The sequence below is a fragment of the Mesoplodon bidens genome (assembly GCF_964165515.1).
Source record: "Mesoplodon bidens genome assembly, chromosome: 7".
NCBI lineage: Eukaryota > Metazoa > Chordata > Mammalia > Artiodactyla > Ziphiidae > Mesoplodon > Mesoplodon bidens.
The window spans coordinates 56,058,026-56,081,544 of record NC_138164.1 but is presented as its reverse complement, the minus strand read 5'-3'; the positions used below and the strand labels follow the sequence as shown (position 1 = coordinate 56,081,544).

Genomic DNA, 23,519 nt, shown 5'->3' with positions numbered 1-23,519 from the left:
CCTTGAGGCGAGCAGGGATCTGTAAGAATCCCATTTCACTGATCAGAAAACTGAAGCCAGCAGGGGAAAGGACTTACCCAAGGTTCCACTGACCCTTAGGAGCCCGGGGGACCAGGCTGCAGGCAACCTCCTTTCCCAAAGCTCAGACAGCCAAGGATGGTTTCTCTCCTAAACACTCTTGTACTGTTTATTTAAAGTGAGAAACAAATATCCCTAAACATAGAATTACCATGACTCAGCAATTCCACTCCTAAACATATACCCAAGAAAAATGAAAACATATGTCCACACAAAAACTTGTATATGAATGTTCATAGCAGCATTATTCACAATAGCTAAAAAGGAGAAACAACTCAAATGCCCACAAACTGATGAATGGATAAATAAAATGTAGTATATACATATAATGGAATATTATTGGGCAATGAAAAGAAATGAAGTATTGAGACATGCTACAACATGGATGAACCTTGGAAACATTATGATAGGAAAGAAGTCAGCCACAAAGGACCACATATTGTGTGATTCCATTTATATGAAATATCCAGAACAGGCAAATCCATAGAGACAGAAAGTAAATTAGTGGTTGCCAGGGAGGAGGGGAATGGGGAGTGACTGCTAATGAATATGGAGTCTCTTTTTAGGGTGATGAAAATGTTCTTGAATTATATAATGGTGATGGTCACACAACTCTAAATATACTAAAAACCACTGAAATGCACATTTTTAAAAGGCTAATTTGGTGGCATGCAATTTATTCTCAATAAAGTTGTTATAAAGAAAGGCAAAACAAACAAACAACAAAACAAATATTCCTTTGAGAACAGGAGAAACCAGTTCATGAAAAATTAAGTCCTGGGGTCAGGAGAGGGGTCCTGGGAGGTCCAGCAGCCAGCCCTCAGAGAGGCCGGGCCCTGGTCACCCTACCTCACCCCAGCTACTTCATAGGGAAGGGCTCCAGAGCACCCTCTTGCTTCCCTCCCCAGCCCCTCCCATCCAGAAATCTGACTGTGCCCGCTCTTCCAGCCCTGCTCCTAGGCAACGCAGACCCTACTGGATCCATCACTCTTCTCTGACCCATTTGCTTCCACTACTACACTCGTGTTTTGTCTTCCTAGATCTCTCTTTGTTGAAATTTCTGCATCCTCCGAGGCCTATGCCCCACCTGCAAACTGGGCACACTCTTGGGGAGGGTCCCTGTTTTAGACCCCAAGCTTGTCCTACATTGGGTACCACAAGGTGCCGTAAAGAGTGATATCCTTTCCCAGGGCCTGAGAGCCCCGCTCAAGACAGGGTGTGCAAGCTAAGATCCAGGCCACATAGGCCAGGAAGGAAGGCAACAAGGCTGCCTTTGGGTCTAATGAAAACTGCTGGAGGGAGAGAGTTCAGTGCCCAGGCTAGAGCAGCACCCTTTGTGGCTAATCTGAGAGGGTGACTCAAGAAGAAGCATGTGGCCAGCAGAGGGAGTCAGGCCTACGCTGTGGCAGGGTGCACCCAGCTGCCCCTGAATCTGGGGTCTGGACGGACGCTATTGGGGTTTCTCTCCTCTTGAGGGAAAGAATCCAAAGCCTTCACCCTGGAAGGGAAGGCAGAGCACCTGGGAATGTGGGCCATGGGGAGAAGAGTGTGGCCAGTGTGGACTGGGCTGGGTGGCTCTCTAGGCCCTGGGCAGCCAGGCAGGAGCGGTGCTGTACAAAGATGCCCCGAGGGACAGTTCACTGCAGAGGCAGGGCTTTAGACTCAGCTCCCCATGGAAGTGCTCTTAGACACAGGTCCTGCTCTTCTCAGGCCAGTCCTACTCACATATATAATCAGGGGGCGGACTGTATTAGACACAGACAAGGGTAGAGAGACTTAGCTCTTTCCCAGAATCAGGAGCTTTCGTGGAAGCCAGTCTGAGAAAGAAAACCGGCCCGGAGCTGGGAAGGCCACGAAACATTTTACAGACAGATCACATGAGATCACAGGAGTTCGGAAGTGGGTAGCTGGGCAGGTCTGGACTTGCTGTTTCCCTGCCCTGGTGTGCTCCCGCCTGCCTCAGGCCTACAGGCTTTGGCTCACTCCTTTGGAGTCTGGAAAGCCAGATCTTGGTCCAGTCACAGGGCAGCCACAGAAGAGGACGTGTAGGGGCCGCGGAAGCCTCAGGCCAAAGCTGGGCAGGGCCAGCAGGGGCCTCCGGGACAAGAGTGGGTGAGGACAGGCTTGCAGTCAGAGTCTGCCTTCCCTGGGGCTCAACTCCAGAAACTCAGGCCCTGCAGCTGGTAGCTGAGACACTCTAGCCAAGATCTTGACCACCAGGAGACCTCAGAGGAGCCCCCCACATTCCCAAGGCCACAGCTCTAGTCATGCCCTCCACCATTTCTTTCCCGGACTTCAACTGCCTCCTCTCTGACCATCTGGACCCCCATCTGCATCCCCCCGCCGCTGCCCCAGGCCCAGACTGCAAGCTTGGAAGGAAGGAAACTGCAGGAAGGAGCAGGGGGCAGTCTGAGGCTGGAGGTCACACTACAGTGGTCACATTATAAAGCTCCAAAGGAAGAACACTACCCTTCTACATCACGGCTGTTTTTTATTTTTATTTTCTGCCCCTTGTTTTATCCCCTCTAATTATTCTCCACAGAGTAGAAGTAGTATAATAATATATCTGGTCTTTGTTCCAGGTTCCTGGCACAGAGCTCCTAAAAACCTCGTAATTTCCTGAGTGCTACGAGTATCTTTTGTTATTCATAAGGAGTCCCTTTTTTTTTTTTTTTTTTTTTTTTTTTGCGGTATGTGGGCCTCTCACTGTTGTGGCCTCTCCTGTTGCGGAGCACAGGCTCCGGACGCGCAGGCTCAGCGGCCATGGCTCACGGGCCCAGCCGCTCCGCGGCATGTGGGATCTTCCCGGACCAGGGCACGAACCCGTGTCCCGTGCATCGGCAGGTGGACTCTCAACCACCGCGCCACCAGGGAAGCCCAGGAGTCCCTTTTGAGCACCTCTGAGTTTATGCTAATGAGGTGACTTAGGGTGAGGGCCCTAGGTAGCCTCAGGATGGGGCTGGTCACCAGAAAGACCAAATGATTAGAGGGTTAGAACTTTCTGCCTCACCCGCTCACTTCCAGGAAAGGACGGGAAGTGGCCAGTGATGAAGTTGTATACAAAGTCTTGAACAAGATTTGATAAGGTCTGGGTTGGTGAATGTGTCCACAAGTACCCCAACTCCACAGGAACAGACGCTGCTGCTGTGCTCGGGACCCTTCCAGACCTCACCCTATGTACCTCTTCATCTACCTGTTCATTTGTATCCTTTATCATTTCCTTAGAGTAAACTGGTAAAAGTAAGGCAATGTTTCCCTGAGCTTTGTGAGCCATTCTAGGAAACTATCTCACCTGAGGAGGGGGTGAACCCCAATTTACAGTGTGTTGGCCAGAAGTACAGGTGACAACCTGGACTAGCGAATGGCCTCTGAAGTGGAAACAGTCTGGTGGGACTGAGCCCTTAACCTGTCATCTCTAGGTAGATAGTGTCAGAATCGAGTTAAATTTGTAGGACACACAGTAGGTGACCACTGAGAATTGGAGAATAGCTTGGTGGTGTCGAAAAACATTCCAGAGTAGCCCAAATGATCTTAATAAAATGGAAATGTGCCCTCTCTCTGGGATAAAGAAACTCTTATGATTCTCTCTGCTCTCCTCCCACCCTCCTTCACCTGTTACCTCATTCACTCACAGGTCACTCAACAAATATTTACTAAACATCTACTAGAGGCTAGCCCCTAACACTTATATGTTAATAAGAATTATATCAACATTGATGATTTTTCATCAAGAAAGTAGTTCTTAGGGAGCTTCATTAAGTCAGTTCAATGCCTTGGTCAATTTTCTATTCACTAGAGTTAAACCATTTCTTCCTCTTTCTCCATTTTCATTGTATTGAAATTATTTTCATTGGGATAAATTATTTTTAAATTTTTAAGTGACTATTTGGTTTATGATCAGCTTTGGGCTCAAATCAAATCCTACAAATTAGAACTTCCATTGTTGCTGAGACTTCTTTTGTAGTAATTATTTCCACCAGAAAATATTTCCTGAGCCAACTTCAGCAGATAAATTTTATCAGGAAGATTTGATTCCTCTGTCAATTTTTAGTCAATAACATATTTTGCCAGGTGCAGTCTTAGCTGTTGCCAGTTTTGCTTTGTGTTAATTATTTCAACCAACTTAAGTTTTTTCCTGGATCATTTTGTTCCTTTACATTTTCAGTAATACTAATGAGATGTTATTTTCGTTATATAAGGCATATTTTAGCACCGCTCTGATAAAGCATTCTGAGGATCAAAGAGTAGCGTGAACACATCCTCGGGGCAAAAAGGCAGGTCAAAACATCACACTCTGCACTTGGGCTGAGTACCAGGTCAGGACCTGGTGCCCGAGGTAGCCCTGCCCACTGCCCTCTGCTCCTCCGGAGCCCTAGCCCCTGCCAAGATGCCTGGCAGTTGGGAAACAGCTTCTGGCCGGGGTGAGAGCAGCCATCTGCAAGAGACAGCCTCTGATTGACAGGCAAAGAGATGGGGTTCAGCCCTGATGTCCCATCCCAGGTTGGATGCAGCCTCTGCTGGGCCCCAGACTTTTCTACTCAGAAAGTATCTCAGCTGAGATTTCAGCTGAGTATCTCAACGTCAGCTGAGAGAGGAAATAGATGCTTCTTGGTGCCTCAGTCCCCCCACCCCCCAACCATTGATAAAAGGAGATATTTGAGGGCTTCCCTGGTGGCGCAGTGGTTGAGAATCTGCCTGCCAATGCAGGGGACACGGGTTCAAGCCCTGGTCTGGGAAGATCCCACATGCCGTGGAGCAACTAGCCCCATGAGCCACAATTACTGAGCCTGCGCGTCTGGAGCCTGTGCTCCGCAACAGGAGAGGCCGCGATAGTGAGAGGCCCGCGCACCGCGATGAGGAGTGGCCCCCACTTGCTGCAACTAGAGAAAGCCCTCGCACAGAAACGAAGAGCCAACACAGCCATAAATAAATAAATAAATAAATAATTTTTTTTTTAAAAAAGGAGATAATTGACCAGGGTCCTCTCAGTTCTGAGGCTGTGACTTGCTCACTGGCCTCCAGGCTTTGGGCCTACTCCAAGGGTCCCCTCTGCCTCCTAGTTGAGGCTCTGCCTGGGAACAGCCAGGGATGGGACCGTCCACCTGGATTCAAATATGGCAAGACCAAGTATGGAGGGCCGGAGGCCACAAATGCTCTCACCTGAGATCTCTACTTCTCCTGACCCCAGGAGACCAAAGAAAGACACAGAAATGTCAACGGGGTGGGTTCTTTCTCCTGGCCTTGGCCTCACCCCACCCATTCCCCACCCGTGGTCACGTCTCCATGCACAGTACCACTAGGCATCAAGCAGCCAGCGACCCTTGAAACATCAGTGGGAAAACGTAAACCCAGAGAGGAAAAGAGGCCTGCCCAGGGGCGTACTGGGACATTCCCAAGGAACGTGAGTTGGTGGCAGAGCCAGGCTGAGGGTGCATGAGTTCTGGTCCCAGCCCAAAGGAGAGCCTCCTTCAGCCCTGTTCCCATGTGAGGAACTGCTGAAGTGGCCTCTGCCCAGGCCACCTCAAAGACGCCGTCTCCACCTGGCCCGGCAACAGCCAGCGAGGGGTTGAGGCCCCCAGTCCAACAGCTGTGGGGAGGCTGGCTTAGGAAGGAAGCACCCTCACCTCCTCTGAGTCAGAAGAGAGGCCCTGGAGTAACGGATGGCCACTTTGCAAGCTTGCCCTCTCTGGGCATAACCTACTCCTCTGCAAAATGGGGCTAGTGTTTGATCTCCAGCCTCCCAAAGGTGCTGTGAAGATGAAATGAAAGGCTTTGAGACACCTGTGGCCTTCCCTGGGGTGAGGTGATGCAGGAAACAGAGGTACCAGGCCTCCCGATACCTCGGACACCTTGGGGCCTAAGATGCTGTTCCAGAGGCTGACCTCTCACAGTAGGCCAGTTCCTAAAATGGTCCTAATGATCCTCTGTTACACAGGGTCTTCATACCCTGTGTAACCCCCCTCCTCCCCCGCCACTTCCTTGAGTATGAGCTGGACCTAGAGACTTGCTCCCAAGGAAGAAAATACAGCAAAACTGATGGAATGTCACATCTGTGATTACATGTGTCACATCTTATAAAAGACTGTGACTTCTTGCTTGCTAGCAGACACTCTCTCTTGATGGCTTTAGGAAGCAAGCTGCCCTAATGGGGAAGCCCACGAGGTATGGAACCGAGGGCAGCCTCTGATCAGCCGTCAGTGAGGAATGGAGGCCCTCAGTCCAGCAGCCCATGAGGAACAGAATCCCACCCACAACCACATGAGTGAGTTTGAAAGCTCACTCCCCCAGATGAAACTTCAGACGAGCCCCGGCCAGCGTGTTGATCATCGTCTGTGAGAGACCCTGAGCAGAGGACCCAGCTAAGCTGTACCTGGACTCCTGACCCACGGATGCTGTGAGATTAAAAAATGGGTGTTGCTTTAAGCTGCTAAATTGTGAAATAATTTGTTACACAGCAAGAGATAACTAATACACCACCACACTGGCGTACACACACAGGACAGTAGGGACCTCTCTTCAGGCCAGAGAGACAGAGCCTGTGGACAGATCTCTGCCCTACGACCCCCGCTGCTGTGAGCTTCCTTCTGGAGACCCATCCTTGCTGTGCAGTGTTGTAAGGAGAGGACAGGCTCCCTGCTCTCCACTGGGCAGACCCGGAAAGTGGGTGGAGCTGACCCACTTCCTCGTGGAGCCATCACCCTGGGTCCTCTCCAAAGAACAGTCCTGCCAGAGCTCTGAACCCCAGGCATGTCTGGAGCAAACGTTCCAAAGCACACCCACATCCGCTTTCTCCCTTGCTCCTCCTAAAACCCTAGGAAGGGTGGGGAGACCGCACCAACCATCTCTAAGACCAACAAGAGATGTGCTGGGTGAAGGCTCAACAGACCTGAAAGGTGTTCGTGATCATACCCATTTTACCAGTAAGAATTACTATTCAGCTCGCTATCTAGAATTATTCAGTGGCCGAGGAGGGATGTGAACCCAGGCTGTCTGACTCAAAGCCCGAGCCGGTTCCACTTGTTTTACAAATGGGAAAACTGAGAAACAGAGAGTTTAAGAATTCATGATGGCACCCACGGGCAGCACACCCCCCCACCTCGCCCCGCCCCAAATCCTTCCTGGACAATCTGTCACCAAGGGATCAGGAATTGGAGTTTTTAAAGATTCAAGGGAGAGGAAAGACAGGATGGAGCAGGTGCTCGTGGGAGCCATCGGAGCCCAGACCAGAGCTGCTCCCACTAACCCGAGAAGAACTGGCCTCCCTCCCCTTCTCTATCAAGTCACTGTGCCAACCAGCAAAGTTGAATTATTAAAACTCCCTTCTCGGGTACCACATGGATTTTTCTCCACTGAGACTCAGAGCAGAGGGGTGGCCCCTCCTACCACACAATATTAAAATGTCAGGAGTTTAAGGCTTGTGTTGGTTGAGTCATAAGTTATCAGCACCCAGTGAGGGCCGACAGAATGCCTCCCTTAAATTATTAAGCAGAAAGCGTCAGACTGTAATATTTTGCTAAACCAAAGTACAGACACAGACAAAGATGTCATTTCAATATTTGAAACCAGCAAGTTTAATTTAAAATAAGAGCAAACCAATAAGCTCAGAACATAGCGGCGTATGAGAGGAAAATTATACTGAGAGAGGGAAAAAAGTGGAAGGACTTAAGAAATTTATAAAAGTAATCTCCAAGTGGAAATTAGAAATCAAGGCCTAGAAACAGAATAACACAAAAGAAATATTACTGTCCACTTTCTAAATCAATATAACACTGCTCCACGCTGGAATTACCATGGTAACTCAAGTAAAAAGAATCAAGCAATTCTTATTATTTCAAAATAAAATCACAGCCTGAAGCCTGGGTTTTATTACAACCACTGATAGATCGCTGGCTTGTATTTATCTGAAATATTGCTTTTCAATCAGCTGGTTTATGAATGTACACGGGCCTCTCACCAGCCCACCTACTGCCCTGCTTTGAGGCAAGGGGCTAACCAATGAATTGATTCTCGCCTGGCTGCATCTGCATGTATGTCCAGGTTTCAATCAGCTCTGGGAACCACGGAGCTTCACGCCCCTTCTAACCGATGGGTGGCTTTGCAGGACAGAGGAAAAGCCAGAGAAGGCAGCAGGGACTGCCCTCACTGTGGTCCCCCTCCAGGCTCGCCCATGGAGGAACGGGACAGGGCTCTGATGTCGGCCCCCAGCAAGTGCCCCAACAGCAAGCCTCCCTCACCCCCACCCCAAGTCATCCTCTTGCTGGCTCCACCCCTCTCCCGTGAGCTCCCCCTACCCCGAGTGTCCTTCTCCCCCATCCCCAGGCCTGCCAGCCACAACGGGGGAGCTGGGAGCCGGCAGAGCACAGAGGAGAGCAGATGGCCTGGGTTCCCAGCCCAGCCCTGGACTTGCGAGTTGTGAGACCTGCACACGGCACCACATCTCTACCTCTTCCCCTATCTACTCCCTTTGCAATGTGACTTTTCACCTCCTTCCTTCAAGGATAGAATCTGTTTCCCCGACCCTTGAACTTGGGCTGGGCTTGTGATTTATTTTGGCCAACAGAATGTAAAGTGACAACATCCCAGAGCCAAGCCTAGGTCTCAAGAAGACTTGCGTCCATTCTCTCTCCTGGACCTGCCTCCAGCCTGAGAACAATCTGGAAGAGCCGGCTGGATGATGAGGGACATAGTCTCGTTACCCCCAGCATCCAGTTTGATCAGCCATCTCCCAGGTATGAGTGAGTCTAGTCGAGACCCGAAAAACCGCTTAGCCAAGCCCAGCCTACATCACTGACCCCCAGGTTCGAAAGCTAAATGGATGCTTGTTGTTTTGAGCCTCTGGGTCTTGGGGTGGTTACGTAGCAATAACTAACTGATACACATGCACAGTACAATGCTCACTTTTTTTTTTTTTTTTTTTTTTTTTTTTTTTTTTTTTTCTGTATGCGGGCCTCTCACTGTTGTGGCCTCTCCCGTTGCGGAGCACAGGCTCCGGACGCGCAGGCCCAACGGCCATGGCTCACGGGCCCAACCGCTCCGCGGCATGTGGGATCTTCCCAGACCGGGGCACGAACCCGTGTCCCCTGCATCGGCAGGCGGACTCTCAACCACTGCGCCACCAGGGAAGCCCACAATGCTCACTTTTAACTAAGGGTTCACTGAAACAAGAATTGTTGTGTAAAGACCGAGAGGCCGAAGCCGGACAGATCATCCGGTAGCTGTGTAGAGCACACTGTCACTTCACATAGGCGTGAGGCTTCCAGGCCTATCAAGTGTGCACGTGGACATTAGGTGTCAGTGAGGTGTTGCTCCCATTGTAGGGATGTGAAAACTGAGGCTCAGGAAGTTGTCTGAAGTCACACAGAAGTCAGCTGGGACTAGAAGCCAGGTCTCCTGACTCATGCTAGCAGGCTACACCTGAAGATAGTAGGCCATTCAAGAAAGGCCACTTAGGAAGGGGCCGGAGGTAGAGCTAGGGGCCCAATCTGACCCGGTAGGCCTGCACGCTGGGGCATCTGCCTCGGCTACCTGGACCAGCCTGCTTACTCTTCTCTACCATCTGCTTTTAATTTGCCCCCAGTTATGTCAGCCACTGTAGGCTCCTGCCTTAGCCAGAACACAAAATAAACATACTCCAACCACTGAGAGATGAGCTTCCTGCTAGGTTGGGTGGATGTGACTCTGAGCAGGACCTGGAATGATCTGTAAGAGGCTTTGACCGCCTGTAGGCTCCTACGAGGCCAATCAAAGGGGAGAGGATGTGGCAAGGGGACAACATGAGCAATGGTATAGAGGCAAATGCCAGGTCTGCATGGGACACAAAACTAGAGTGGACATATCAGACCTGCCCAGCTTAGTGTGGCAGCAGGTCTCAGGCAGAATGTCAGGGTAGCAGAGGCTGGGTCCTCTGACAGGAGGTAGATGGGATGGGAGAAGGGTGGTGGCAGATCAGAAAGAGCTGGGTGCAGAGTCCCGGATGAATGCAATCCAGCGGTGTGCGGACAGATCGCTCACAACTGATTCTCTGGGGAAAAAACCCTTGATCTGTAGTGTTTGCCAATTTCCGTGGTGTTCATACTTCCACCATGGCTGATGTCAAGCTACCCATGTGATATCACTGAACTCAGAGCTGGGAAGAGATGTGCAAAATCAGCTCTTGCAAGCCAGTGCAAGTTGACTCCCCTGGTGTAGTCCTATCTTGAGTACAGACCTACCAGGAAAACTCACTCTAGCAGCACCACGAAAAGTTCAGCCTGAGGGGGGAAGGATGCCCTGTGTGCCTCAATGTCTTTCAACTTCAGGTAGGGCAGGCAGGCAGCAAGGGCTACAGGCCACATGCACCTCTGGGGCTTCTCCAGTCTGTGAAGGCTCAGGCCACGTTAGCAACCATCAACGCCTGCCAGGAGGACCTACATCTGAGGACAGAACCACGTGCCCTGGGCTGTCCGTAGGGCCATGAGTAGGATGCCCAGACACATGGCCTTGGTCCAACTGACATTTCTCCTCATCGGAGATTTCTACCATTCAGCCTTATCATGTTTTGGGTACAGGCAGAGGGCGTGGAAGCCGGGCATGGAACACTGAAAGATGCAGAAGCTCTGGGCTCTAACTCCCTACATAACCCTGGGCAACTCTCTTGCCCACTTTGAGCCTCAACCATGCCCATATAAATGGAAGGGCTTGCAAAGAGTGATTCTGGAGCCTTCTTCCCATGGTGCTACCCGCCTTGGAAATCTGGAGAGTGGTTGAGTAGTGAGTCTACCCTGCTTCCTGGACAGTGATGACGGATGGCCATGATGGATAAACTAGAAGAAGGAGGGTTAGGACCCAGTGCCTGGCAGTGAGCAAGGCACTGAACTGGGCGCAGGACTATTTCAGATCATACTGTGGCTGTGTAGAGAGCACTGTCTCTTCACACACACATGGGGCTTCCTGGTTTATCAAGGGTGTACATGGACATTATCTCATTTAATCCTGTCCACAATCATGCCGGTTAGATGTGGTTGTTCTCACTGTAGAGAGGAGAAGGTACGGAGGCAAAGCACTCTCAGCACTGGGTGGGCACAGAACACAGAACTGCAGTGGATGTGCTGGACCTGCACAGTTTAGCACTGCAGTAGCTAAACCAGTCCCAGTCCCATGGTACTTGCCACACTGGGGTACCCAGGTCCTTTGTTCTACTTTGCTCCCTAACTCCTTCCAAACTTCCTCATGTGTCTGATCGGGGTTCCTGGGAGGCCCTCTGGCCCCTGGAGATGGACCCCAACTACAGCTTTGGCCTCCTGGCTACATGCGGGCAGCTCTGCCCTGTGTCGATGCAGCTCTGGAGGGGGCCTGCATCTGCTGAGAACCCCAGCCTGGCTTGGGTCACTCCCCCATCAGCCTCTCCATCTCTGTCTTCTGCTCAGAAGGCCCAGCCAGGACTACTTCCCAGGTCCAGCAGCCTTGCTTGCCCCAGCAGCGCAGCTGCACTGAGGCTAAACCTCGTGTCTCCTTCGGCCACAGAAGGTCGGCCGCCAATGCTTGCTGGCAATCATCCATCTGTTCCAAGGGGGAGAGACCAAAATAGACCTCCCCTCGGTCCTACTCTCAGATAGGGCCTGCTGAGTGGTTCCTTAAATGGAAGTGGGTGGGGCAGCCGCCCCATCTGACTCTGGGACCTGGAGTTGGGTAGGAAATCAATTCTCAGGAGGGATGAGAGGCAGGCCCCGGCTCTAGAAAAATGAACATTTCCATGTGCTAAAAGCATCATTGTGGGACGAGAGAGAGAGAGAGAGAGAGAGAGAGAGAGAGAGAGAGAGAGAGAGAGAGAGAGAGAGAGACAGTTCAAGTGAGTGGCCAGGCCAGCACTGAGCCCCGGCATGGAAAGGGTGAAGCTTTTAGGCGAGCAGCGGCCAGTGATCTCAGCTTCCCCAAGTCCTAATGCTCCCAAAAGGCTCTCTCCCACTCCCTGTAATTGGGCATCAGTAGTTAATGCAGTATTGACTGCATTACACGCTCCCGTGCCTCCCCTTGCTAATGCCAATTGCATCACCTTGTACAGTCACTGGCTTGCTTAGCCAATAGCCGTTAAAAGCAATCCAAATCATGAATCATATGGGAAACTTTTAGCAAGACACTGCCACCCGAGGAGACAATTTACAGTTGAGTTAATCTGGGTACATTAGCGAGACACGGATTCTGGACGACAGACCAATTTATGTTGTTTCCCTGTCCCCCCCCCCCACCCCCGCCTTAGTTCTCTGCCTGGGCAGATGAATGGAAGAGCAGGGAACAGACAGAAGCACCTCCTTTTTCACCCCAGGCTCTGGGAGCGGGTTGGGGAGACCCATCTTTACAGGCTCCCTGCCTGGCTGAGTTTAGGCAGGAAGGGGACATGGCTATACGTGCTGCTCAGGTTTTGTGATGCCTTGTTTCCCTGTAGTGAGGAGGTGGCTGCCGCCCGGGCTGTCCTGGTAGGTGCAGATGGAGACCTTCCTCTTCTAGGCATACAGTGGGTGCCAGGCCTGGTCCCTACCCTGCCAGCCTCACAAGGCCTTTACCAGCCCTCAGCAGGCAGCAGTGTCCACTGGGCTCTGCCGTCCTGCTGATGGGCTGGGATCTGTAGTGTGGAACAGCATCAGGGCCCACTCCCTGCCTTCCCCCCAGGGCTGTGGAGGTCCTGGCCACAGGAGAGGCCGCCAGTACCCTCTGTGGTCCAGAGCATGACGGGACATTCTGGGAGGTCCTGCTGGTCAGGACCCAAGCACAGCTGAGAGCCTGCCCTTGTGGATGAACCGAGTCATCTGTGGACGCTGCACTCATGGTAGTCACTAACTACTGAAGATGCACTGTCTGGTCCTCCTCAGCCCAACTCCAATAACTTTAGGTGTTTTTAACTTATTAAAAATGCCCTAGGAATTATGTCTGATGTTTAGTTCCACAGCCTGCCTGCTGCTTCCTGTGGTCACGCCAGCCCTCCTGCTGGGCCTCTGCAGAGGCAGCTTACACCCGGACCTGTCCTTCTGCAGCATGCACCTGGGGACACCCCTTGGGGGTGCCCTTGGCATCCTCCCCTGTCCCTCACAACCCAAGGCTCTCACAGCTCTTGGGGCTGCTCAGACCCTCTGCTGCCTGCCCCTGCTCAAGGGCCTTTTCTCCTACAGCCTGAGGGCTAATTTGACTCTCAGGACGCACGGCTGTACTCCCCTTGCACCCCTGGGGCTGTAAGCCTCCTCGGAAAGCCCACAGCCTGGTGCCAGCCCAAGAGCAGGTGCCAGGGGAAGAAGGGCTGTTTCTCCAGGAAAGTTGGAGTTGGGCTTCCGTTGCTGACAGGCAGGCCCGACGACATGCAGAAAGGCAGGACCCTGAGTTCCAGTAAAGTGGAGCTGCCTAGGCCAAGAGCAAGCATCCAAATGAAAGCAATTAATCTTAAAACCTGAAGTTTAACCGTTTGCAAAACAGATCTCTCCTCTCCTCTGTGGTGGCCCTTCACTGCTCGACCTAATGGATTACTTTATTAATAATGCACTGTGCTTAAAAGCAAAAAAAAAAAAAAATTTTTTTTTCTGACGATTCAATACTTCAGAAAGTCTCTTAAACCCGTTGCTACGGCAAAGCGATTGATATTTTATTATCTTTCAGAAGTGCAACATGAAAGCCCTGCAGCCCAGCAGAGCAAGAGCTTTGGTCCTCAGCAGCTGGCGGACCTGACTTCAACCAGAGGAGCCCCGGCCTCTTCCGACAAGATGCTGTCAGGTGGAGAAAAGGCATTGGGGGTGGTTAATAGGAGCCTGAGTTCACGCTGCAGCCAGACAAAGGGTGCAGTCCGCAGCCCTGAGGAACACACCCCTTGGGGGCCCTGGGGACCAGTGCTGACTCCAGCCCAGACGGCCACCTGCTGGGAGGGCATAAGTGCAAGGAAGGATTTAGGCAGAAGGTGTGGGGGGAGGGGGAGTATATCCAGAGCCTTTCTCCCTCCCCCAACTGAAGGTACCACCTTCAAGGTTTCCTGGAACCAGGAGATGCTAGACTCCAATGGGGAGTGGAGGGTGGATTTTATGAGCAGAAAGGTTGCTTTTGGAAGACAGCTCTAGGCTGAGCAGGACAAGAATCAAATGGCTCCTCAGGACCTAAGCCAGCCTTCTTCCTTGTGCTGTGATGTGTCCCAGAGCTCAGTGACATCAACAGTACAAAGCACCATATGGTTTGGACTGGACAGGGTGGGGGACTTGCGGGGCAGTGCGAGCTCTCCTCCACAGGTCTGGTGAAGACTAGGGAAAATACATATGCCCAGGGTGTAGGCAGGAGATGGGCTAAAATGACCTCCAGAGAGCCATTCCCATTCAGTGCTCATCTGGAAACCTTTAGTATCACAAAGCCCGGGGCACTCTGGGTGCCTGCACAGAGTGCAAGACCCGAGGTGGTGCTGGTGGCGTCGTCTTATTGGCGGGAGACCAGTCTCCCTGCCTGAGGCCGCCCACGTATAGGGCCTGGGTCTTCTGGATTTCTGGCTTGGGCCTGGGGAGCCAAGCATGCTAAACAATCTCGGCTAAAGACATACCCTGATTTCCACAGTGGGAATTCCTCCAAACACCAAGGAAGGACCCTCTGCACTGGCTCCTCATTCTACCAAGAGGGAAAGTGAAGAGATGGGCATGACTGGTCCGAGATTACACAGGGAGTTAGTGGAGAAAGGAGCTAAATCAAGGTCTCCTCCCTCCTTATCTGGCCTGACCCCAGACCCCTTCTTCTCTTTTTCAATCTGTACACAACTGCACCAGCCCAGCCCTCTGATGGCCCACATGGGGCTCCAGGGGAGGGGTCCATGAAGAGAGAAAAGCATGCAGGAGATGAATGTCACACCCCAGCCAGACCCTGGACAATGGATTCTTTTGGCCAGAGCATTTAGTTCCCCCTCCCTCTCTTTCCACACTCACGCTGAGAAATGGCCTTGCGGGCCACAGGGCTCCAGCACATGCCACCCCCAGGCCAGATATTTTAAATGTCCCTCCCTGCTGGAGGTCTCAGAAGGTGGGAGCAGAGGTTAGGGGCATCAGCACATGGTGGCAGCAAAGTGAACATCCTGTGTGAACTTAAGTCACTTAACTTCAGATTTTCACCAAGTGACCATGTCAGTAACACCACTGACCTGGAGGGCAAGAGGGCACAGACCTCTACTACTCACTAGTAGAGGTCAGAAGATGTCACTCTAAGAGGATTTCCGCTGACTCACAGAAAACCCACTTTCTCAGTTCCTTACCAGTAGAACCCAGGTGATGGCGTGGGTGCTAACAATTACATTCACATCTTCCTCCCGACAACACTAACAAACTTAACAAACCAGGTAACCCTCACCTACAGGGCAGGAGGGCCTGGGACAGCCAGGGAACGGCCACTCTTGACCCTGAGGGCTGCCCTTGGGTCACAGGGCACCCCTGGTTTTACCCTCAAGGGGACTGGGTTCTCCAACCTCTCCTGCACATACCAGGACAATTACTGCAGGGCACTCCCAGTCAGGAAGGCTTTGGGGTGTGTGGGACCACCATGGGTCCCTCTGTTCTGACCTCTCGGGCGCAGCGAGGCTCCTGACCAGGACAAGTCCATGCCGCTCCGGCACTCGTGCTACTGGCCACGAGCGGGACACTTTCTTCCTCTGGGCCAAACTCCTGCCTCCGATTTCCAGAGACAGGGAGACAGTGGGAATCACAGGAGGCAACCCTTTTTCTCACCGAGCTTTCGGGCAGCTGTCTCCCCGAGGGTCTGGCCGGCCTTTCCCCTCGCCTGCCGGGCACCCGGCGGCCACCGTCTTTCCGCGCGCCCGCTCGCTGCAAGCTCTGGAGTAAGATTTCCCGAAGCCACTGATTTGCTCGGCGCTCAGCGCCTCTCGGGTTACGCGGGCGGCGCGAGGCTGATGGCTGCGGTGAGAGGAGCAGCCGCAAAGACGAAAACGCTCTACGTGAACCGCCGCTGCGCCGAGATCGGAGGGCAGCCGGAGCCTCCACGCGGCCCCGCAGAGCATCACACGGCCGGCGCACAGCTCGCCCTCCCGCGGTTCGGTCCGGCCTGTCCCGGCCCCGGGGCCGCGCAGCCCGGGGCTCCCTCATCTCCCCACGCCAGTCCCACTCGGTCCTCCCCCCGCCCCAGGCTCCAGCCCCAGCCCCCTGCGGACCGCCCGCCCGGCAAGCCCGGCACAGCCCGGCGTGCGCGCGCCGGTGTTCTGGCGTGTGTGTTCCCGCGCGCCGCGGCGGGGGGCGCGGGTGTGCGGGGTGTCGGGACCCCCGCCCGCCACCTACCGTCCTCCTTGTCCAGCACCATCATCTCGGGCGCTCCGTGTCCAGCCGCAGCTCGGCTCGGCCGGGAGAAGGGCGCCGGCTCCAGGCGCGCTTCGGCGGGGCGGCCGGTCCTCGGGCAGCGAGCGGGCTCTAATTACCCGCTTGCCCGGCTCTTAACCTAGATTGCACTCAGCTAGAATTACATTCAGGAGTGAAGCACTTCGCAGATACAAAAGCAGTCTCACCTACTTTTGTGCCTCAGAATTGCAAGGAACTATGAACTGCAATTTAGAGAGAGAGAGGGAGAGGGAGAGAGAAGGGGGAAGAGAGGATCAGAGCCGTTTCTTTGATTCTCACCTTCTAAATGGCTCAATTTGCCCAGTATAATCTGTCTTAATGTAATTGCATTTGATAGCTCATAACCCTGGCTCTGGCAACGACACAGCTTTCAGCCTCATAAAGTGTTTTCCCCTCGGATTTAATCTGAATCTCAATCTAAAATTATATTCAAAGAGATGGGGGAATCTCGGCGGCCGTCTCCCGCTGCCTTTCTCCCTCAATGTATGAGGTTTGCACTCCTGCTACTGAATAAATGCACACATTTCCCGAGGCCCCCCTCCCTCCCGGGTTAATGGGGAGTGGAGACGCGCGTCTGCCCGGCTCCGCAGCGCCGCCTGGAGGCCTGTCGGCCCCAACTCGGCGTGTGGCTCTGCTCAGGACCCAGGGTCCTCATCCCCGGTAAACTGCCTGGTGGACCACACCTGTCTGTCACTCCCACCCCTCAGCCTTGATTTTGCCCCCCTCCCACGGGGCAATCTTTCTCTGACCTTGTGCCCTCCCTTCCTACTTCCTCTGCTCGAGGTTTCTGGTTGCTTCCTGGATTGTTTGGCAAAATTAACCCTCTGCAGGGCACAAAGTTTCCCACTGTGTGTCCTACAGCACCACCTTTACCCCAGAAGCCCCTCCCAAGAGCATCCTGATTCCATAGAGAATGGGATCCTGTCTCAACTTCTCTCTGAGCAAGCACAGCATGGCCTTAAAGGTTTTTTTCATTCCACAACTATTTATTGAGCATATACTATGCACCAAGCACTATTTTAAGGCCCTGGGGATATAGCAGTGAAAACAAAGATGCCTGCTATTGCAGAGTTGACAATTCTTGCTCTGTAACTCAGGAGGCAGGAAGGGAGACAGTGTTCATCTCCTCTCCCTCTGAACCCTGCTTCTCTCCCAGAGCCCTGGGTCTGGTGCCCAGGCTGCCTACTCCAGGGAGGCCACTCTTCAATATCGAGCATTATTTTCTTGACAGTACAGAGTTCCAGGATGGCATGAAAATCTTAATGGCTTTTCTCCAGACAGATGTGTCAGAGGCTCATCCCCGCAGTCACTTCTGAGGACTAGACTCAGGCAAGGAGAAGGAAGCTAGAGTCCCTGGAGGGGCAAAGGGCCACCAGTTGAGACTTCATCCCATCTCTGCCTATTACCAACAGTGGACCTTAGCAAGTCATTTTCTCTCCCCAGGCCTCAGTTTCCCTGTTTGTGAAGTGGGAGACCTGTTCTGCTACTCCAAGGTTGCTGTGGGGATCAGAGGAGATAATGCATGTGAATGTGCTTTGTGAACTGTGGCACCCCGGACAATGGAAGGGGACATAGTTGGTACAAAGGAGACTTGGAGGCCAGGTCATGCCCCTTAAGCCCTGGGAGGCCCCAGTGCAGGGTGCCTGACTGGGGAGGGGGATGGGGGAGTGGTGCTGCAGCCTATGGTCCTCTATTGTAGGCAGGAAAGTCAAGCTTTGAGAAAACAGAACAGAGGCTGCTTCTAATGAGCTGCTTCATCCGCAGCTCAGAGAGTTTCGCTTTCCCCTTCATCTTGAATACTTAATCCTAATAGTCCTTGAGTATATTTGATGTTAAATATATCATTTTGCTCAGACTCACCATCCCTCAGGACTGTGAGCTTGATCTCTCCCCTGTCACTGCAGTTGAACAGTACCCTGAGGGTCTGAGGGAGGCTTTGGAACTGCTGCCGCCGGCACATTTAGCGCCAGCCCCTCACCCCAGCCTGAGTGAGGGGGCCAGACAGTGTAGCAAGCACAGGGCCTGACAGGCTGGCAAGGGGTAGCTTCTTGCTGTAGACACCTCTGTGCTCCCTGGAGGTATTCACTCCACAAGGGCTGCAGCCCTACTCCTGACCTCCAGGGCTGCTTCTCCTGACTTTCAGGGTCTGGCCCTGACCCACAAACCTGGACTCCATTATCTGGGGCCACTTGCTCACTCTTTCATCCATGTGCTGTGCTCAGGACTCCGTCCCAACACCAGCTCTCCCCAGCCCCCAGGGTGCCCAGTTAGCAGCCACACAGCCAGCCTCCCTCTAGGGAGTCAGGCGCCTTGCATGCCACCCCAGGGACTGGTGCAGCCTTGGGGTACTGAGCAGGGGATCGGTGCCGTGTGTGAAGGGCTGGCTGCTTGTGCCCACAGACAGCTCTCTCTGCAGCCCCAGTGGTGAGCACTGAGTTCCCACACTCACCTGGAGAAGTGCCTCTGCAGAGGCCTTCTGCTTCACAGAGCTACCCAGCAAGCCTTGGACAGTTTGGGTGGCTTGAGCTCCCAGCCAGGAAGAGCCCTGCTGGGTTTACAAACCCAGACACGAGCCTGGTTCATCCAGTGGCCTCCCTCTCAGCTTATGGGTAATTGCTGTGCAGGCAGGTAACTCCCGCGCCCATGCTCGCTCCAAGCCTCCAGGTCCAGGGGCACGCCCATAACACCAGGGTGCAGTCCTTGGATCCCCTGGGGCTGGGGGAGGTTGTCTGCACCTGACACATTCCACAGGTGATGAGCATGTACTCTCACTTCCATACTGCCAAGAGTGCTCCAAAATGCCCTTGAAATGCCTCTGGGGACGGCAGGGGGAGGCCAGTTGATCAGTCCCCTAGATTACGGTGAGGGAAGAGGGGGTGTTCCTGGCTGCTTTACAAAGTTCTGGGCAGGTCCTAGCAGTTTGTCGTTGTACCTGACAGTAAAATCCTGAGGAAGGATTCCTGCATCGGTGTTAGGGGTTGGGGGGGAGGTTGGAGACTTGGTGCCCGAGGGCCCAGGCAGACCAGATATTCCAGAACTCTTCAGTAGAGCCTGTCAGATGTGCCTCAGCCTGAGGGCCCTGCTCCCAACACAGTGCAGCTGTCTCCAAGATGGGGTTACAAGCTGGCCTCACAGGTGACACTCAAAGGGGTATTTGGAGTGACAAAGGCCATTTCCCTGTGGCCGCCACAGTTGACAGGACAGGGTGAATCTACAGACTTTGCAGAACAATCAGGATGCCTGCTGGCCAAGTTCAGATGCCCTGCCCTGCCCTGTCCCCTACTCACACAAAAGCAGCCCATGCACAGAGATTTGCAACCAGCTAGAGTGGAGAAGTACATCGTTGGCAAACTTTTCCTCTTTTGGTTTCTGGAAGCCCTGGACAGGCCTTCTAGGAAGCTGCAGTTATAACTTATTAGGTTTTGTGGGTGCCTAGGCAGAATCTGCACTCCAGAAAACAAGTCTCCCCACTCACTTGATGAAGTCCAATCCACCCCTGCACAACAGCACAGAGAAGGTTGTCGATATAGGCTGTCGACCAAATGTCCTAGTTTGCCCTGGGACTGAGGGGTTTCCAGGATCCAGGACTGTCAGTGATAAAACAGGGATGGTCCTGGGCAAACCAGGACAGTTAATCACCCTAGTGGGATGTGGTAGGGTGGGACAAGGGACTAGTGGGGCCGGAGAGAAAGGCCAGGCAGCCAGACCCTTCCCTGCAGACCAGCAGCTGCCTCCCAACCCCAAATTTCCCAGCCTCCTGCCTCAGGGCTCCATCTCCTGGGCACCAAAGAACTGCCCTAGCAACTGGCAATGCTCCTTGGACCAGCAGCACTGTGAGTCCTCCTGAGAGACTGGCAGTTAGAATGGGAAGGGTGTGAGTTGGATCCAGGGGTGGTCCAGATTTTGGGAGAGCCAAGCTTCCTTATGCAACTGGGGCGGGGGGGTTTTTAAGAAAGGAACAGTAGATCACTAATACAAATTACAACAGAAGGACTCTGAAGCTTAACATTCATTAGCTTCAAGGTGAATCCGGCCCTGATATCTTGGATATATGGCTCATCCACGGGCCCTAGCCAGCGGAGCACCTCCCAACACGCTGGACTGGGGGAGCTGATGGTGAGCGTCCTCCCCAGCCCTGCCAGGGGTGAAGCAATGTCACCCATCCCGCAACTATGAAGTTCCAGACCTGAGGGACCCCAGGACAGTGCCGGGTTCTCTGGGCATCCCCCTGGGGGAGCCGTTCCGCAGTTGGTGCAGAAGGGGTCGGGCGTGCAGATACCCAAGTGGAAGGTGGGGAGACCGGGGCCAGCGGGGAAGCCCGCGGCACGGATCGGAGAGGCGCTCCTGTGTCTGCGAGGCGACAAGAGCCAGTGAGAAAGTTCCCGGCCCGAGCGTGCGGGGATGGCGGGCTCGTGGTGGCCCGTGTGACTTCCTAATCCCCCTGAGAAGCCTCGGGGGCTGAGCCCGGCACCCCGACACACACCCGCGCGCACCTCCACCGCCCGGCTTCCGGGAAGCAGCCCAGCGGCCCGAGGCAGCCGGGAGCCGGGGGCGCTGCCGCCGCGCCGGGTGGCCTCGGCCGGGCCCGCGTCGCCGCCCCCACCCTGCGGCCCGCGGGTCCCCGGGTACCTACCGTCCTCCTGGTCCAACACCATGGTTCCCCCCCCGGGCCGAGGACGCGGAGGGGCGGGCGGCTCGGACTCCGCCGCCGCCCGCCTGCGCTTCTCCAGTCGGCCCCGCGCGGGCTCCGCGCCCGGCTAGCGCTGCCGCGGACGGGGGCGGACGGACGGGGGCGGACGGACGGGCGCCGGGAGCTGAGCCCAGCGGACAGGGAGCTCGCGCGGGCGGGCGCAACCCGGGGGCGGGGCGGGGCGGGGCTGGGGCGCGTCCGCCGGGCCGGGATCGCAGAGCCGATCCGGCAGCCGCTGCCCAAGCCGGGCCGCCGCCGCCGCCGCCGCGCGCCCTTCTCTGCGCGCTGACAGCGCTCGCGCAGCCGAGTGAAGCCTGCGTTTCCCAGGGCCCCTCAGATTCCCCTGTTAATTAAATCAATTCATTATGCTCAGGTCTGATTAGCGGCCCTTCCCCCCTTTGAATCAATTATTCAATACACAAACATAATTGCTTGGGCCAGAGGTGCACGCCATTAGCTTATTTAACTCCAAGGACACTAATTACCCGCAGGGCACGGGAACTTTTCTCATTAATTCTGACAAAACACAAAAGCACAGCCAGTGTGTGTGTGTGTGTGTGTGTGTGTGTGTGTGTGTGATCACATGCCGGAGTGTGGGCTGTGTGGGGTGGTGAGCCACTGTGTGAGCTTCAGCTGGGACTTGGGGGTGGCGGAATGTGTGTGATTTCGCGTGGGAGTGTGTGGGGTGTCGTTTTGAGTCTGTGACCCTGTCCTTGTGAGTGTGGGACTCCACGTGTGCGACTGTGAGTGCATCGGGCTGGGTGTGGCTCTGAGTCTGGGGACTGAGGGCAGAGTCCCTGCTCCAGCGCAGGAATGTATGAGATTGTGCGGGTGCTTCTGTGTGTGTCTGTGAATGTGACTCCCTGGATACTGTGGTAGGCACCCATCCCCTTTCCTTTTCGCCTAATTGCCTGGCCATTGCCCACTGCACGCTCAAACCCACAAGGGCAAGTGCAGACCACACAAGAGAAACCGGAAGAATCAGGAGGCCGTGCCCAGGCTGGGGCAGTGTCCCCCTCTCTCCATCACCGGTTTGTGCACCGACTGGACTATGCTCCCCCTCCCCCCAGTTATAAACCTCAGGTTCCCATCATCCCCTTCCCTCGCCCTCTCACTGCACATCCCTATACTTCCCCCATTCTCCAGCGTTTATTCCAAAGCCCTCCTGAGTCCCAGCTCGCCCCCTCCCATTTCCACAAGTGCTTGATATCTAGGCACACCCCCCACCCAACTCCACAAACCTTACTTCTTTGCCTCCCGTTTGTAAGGCTGAACGGAGGGTGTGCCTATGGTCGACCAACTTCTCCACATTTTACCTCCCAGGAAATCTCTATTGAGAGAGAGCCAGTGAGAGAGCCCACAGAGGCAGGGACACAGAGGGTAATTGATTCCCCCAAATTAGGTTTCTGCTTTCTAAAGACCCGTATTGTTCCTGTTCTCAATGTGCACAGAGGTATTGAAGATTTCCTTTTTGTTTCCTCGGGCAATGAATGAGCTTAATCCATTTGGCTATATAAATCAGGAAACTAATATTCGCTCCTTCCAGAGCCGCTTTTTAAAAAATTTAATTGGTGGGGGAGGCGCAGCTTGTCACCCTTATGCTGTCCCCAAGCCCTCACTTATCAAAACACATTCTGATTGAGGGGTGGAGAGAGGCCTGGGGGGAAGAGAGGGCTCACCCCGATTCCTCCTGCCCTCCTCGATCCTTGCCCATGGACCCACACAGTTCATATTGGGAAAAGTTTGTGAAATGATTGAGTTAATTATATTCAATTCAGTAAAGAAAAGCGGACTGTTCAGAGGTGCTCTTCAGGACGATCTCCCGCAACTGCTGCTCTCAGTCTCCCATGAGCACTGAACACAGCCAGGCCATGACGAGGTCTGGCAAATCCTCCTCCTCACCATCCGGCACAAGCTGCTAGAGTCATCTTCCTGGTGCCAAGACCTGACCCTGCTACTCTCCTGCTCAAAAAGCTTCCATGGCTCCCCTTTGTCCATAAGACAAAGCCCTAACTACTTATCATATCATTTCAGGCCCTTCGGGAGATCTGGGGAAGCCTCTGTAACAACCACGGCCCTTCACTTCAATTCAATTGCTATCTATTGATCTCCAACAACAATCTCACACTCCGGCCCCTCTGGACTGCTTTACTGTAATTGAACACACCCTGCAGGTTCTTGCTCTAGTGATTCTTCTCATGGCATCCCTCTGCTTAGAAAGCCCTTGCCCACCTCTCAAAGCCCTCTAAGGAAATATCTCCCCTACGTTTCTCTAAGTGTCTCTATGTGAAGTCTGGATTACTGAGTGCTATGTGGATTATTCCATTGAGCCCTGGAGTATAAGGTCAGCCCTTGCGGGAATAGTTTCAGCTCTCCTCTGGAGTGGAAGGACAGATATCATATGAAGAGTCTACACTGGGTCA

At 53.7% G+C, this 23,519-nt stretch overlaps 1 protein-coding gene across 2 annotated transcripts in view; it reads right to left on the bottom strand.

The window, feature by feature from the left end:
• LMO1 (LIM domain only 1) overlaps nucleotides 1–21,149 on the bottom strand; it is a 40,868-nt gene extending 19,719 nt beyond the window's left edge. The window contains exons 1-2 of one of the 2 annotated variants that reach the window (XM_081239624.1): nucleotides 21,040–21,148; nucleotides 16,350–16,609 (exon numbers count right to left, since the gene is read on the bottom strand). In XM_081239624.1, coding sequence (XP_081095750.1) covers nucleotides 16,350–16,374 — 25 coding nt within the window. In that variant the 5' untranslated portion in view covers nucleotides 16,375–16,609; nucleotides 21,040–21,148. Of the gene's footprint in view, nucleotides 1–16,349; nucleotides 16,610–21,039 lie in introns of both variants that reach the window. The other variant, XM_081239625.1, reaches the window with a different exon arrangement.
• Between the last annotated feature and the right edge of the window lie 2,370 nt (nucleotides 21,150–23,519).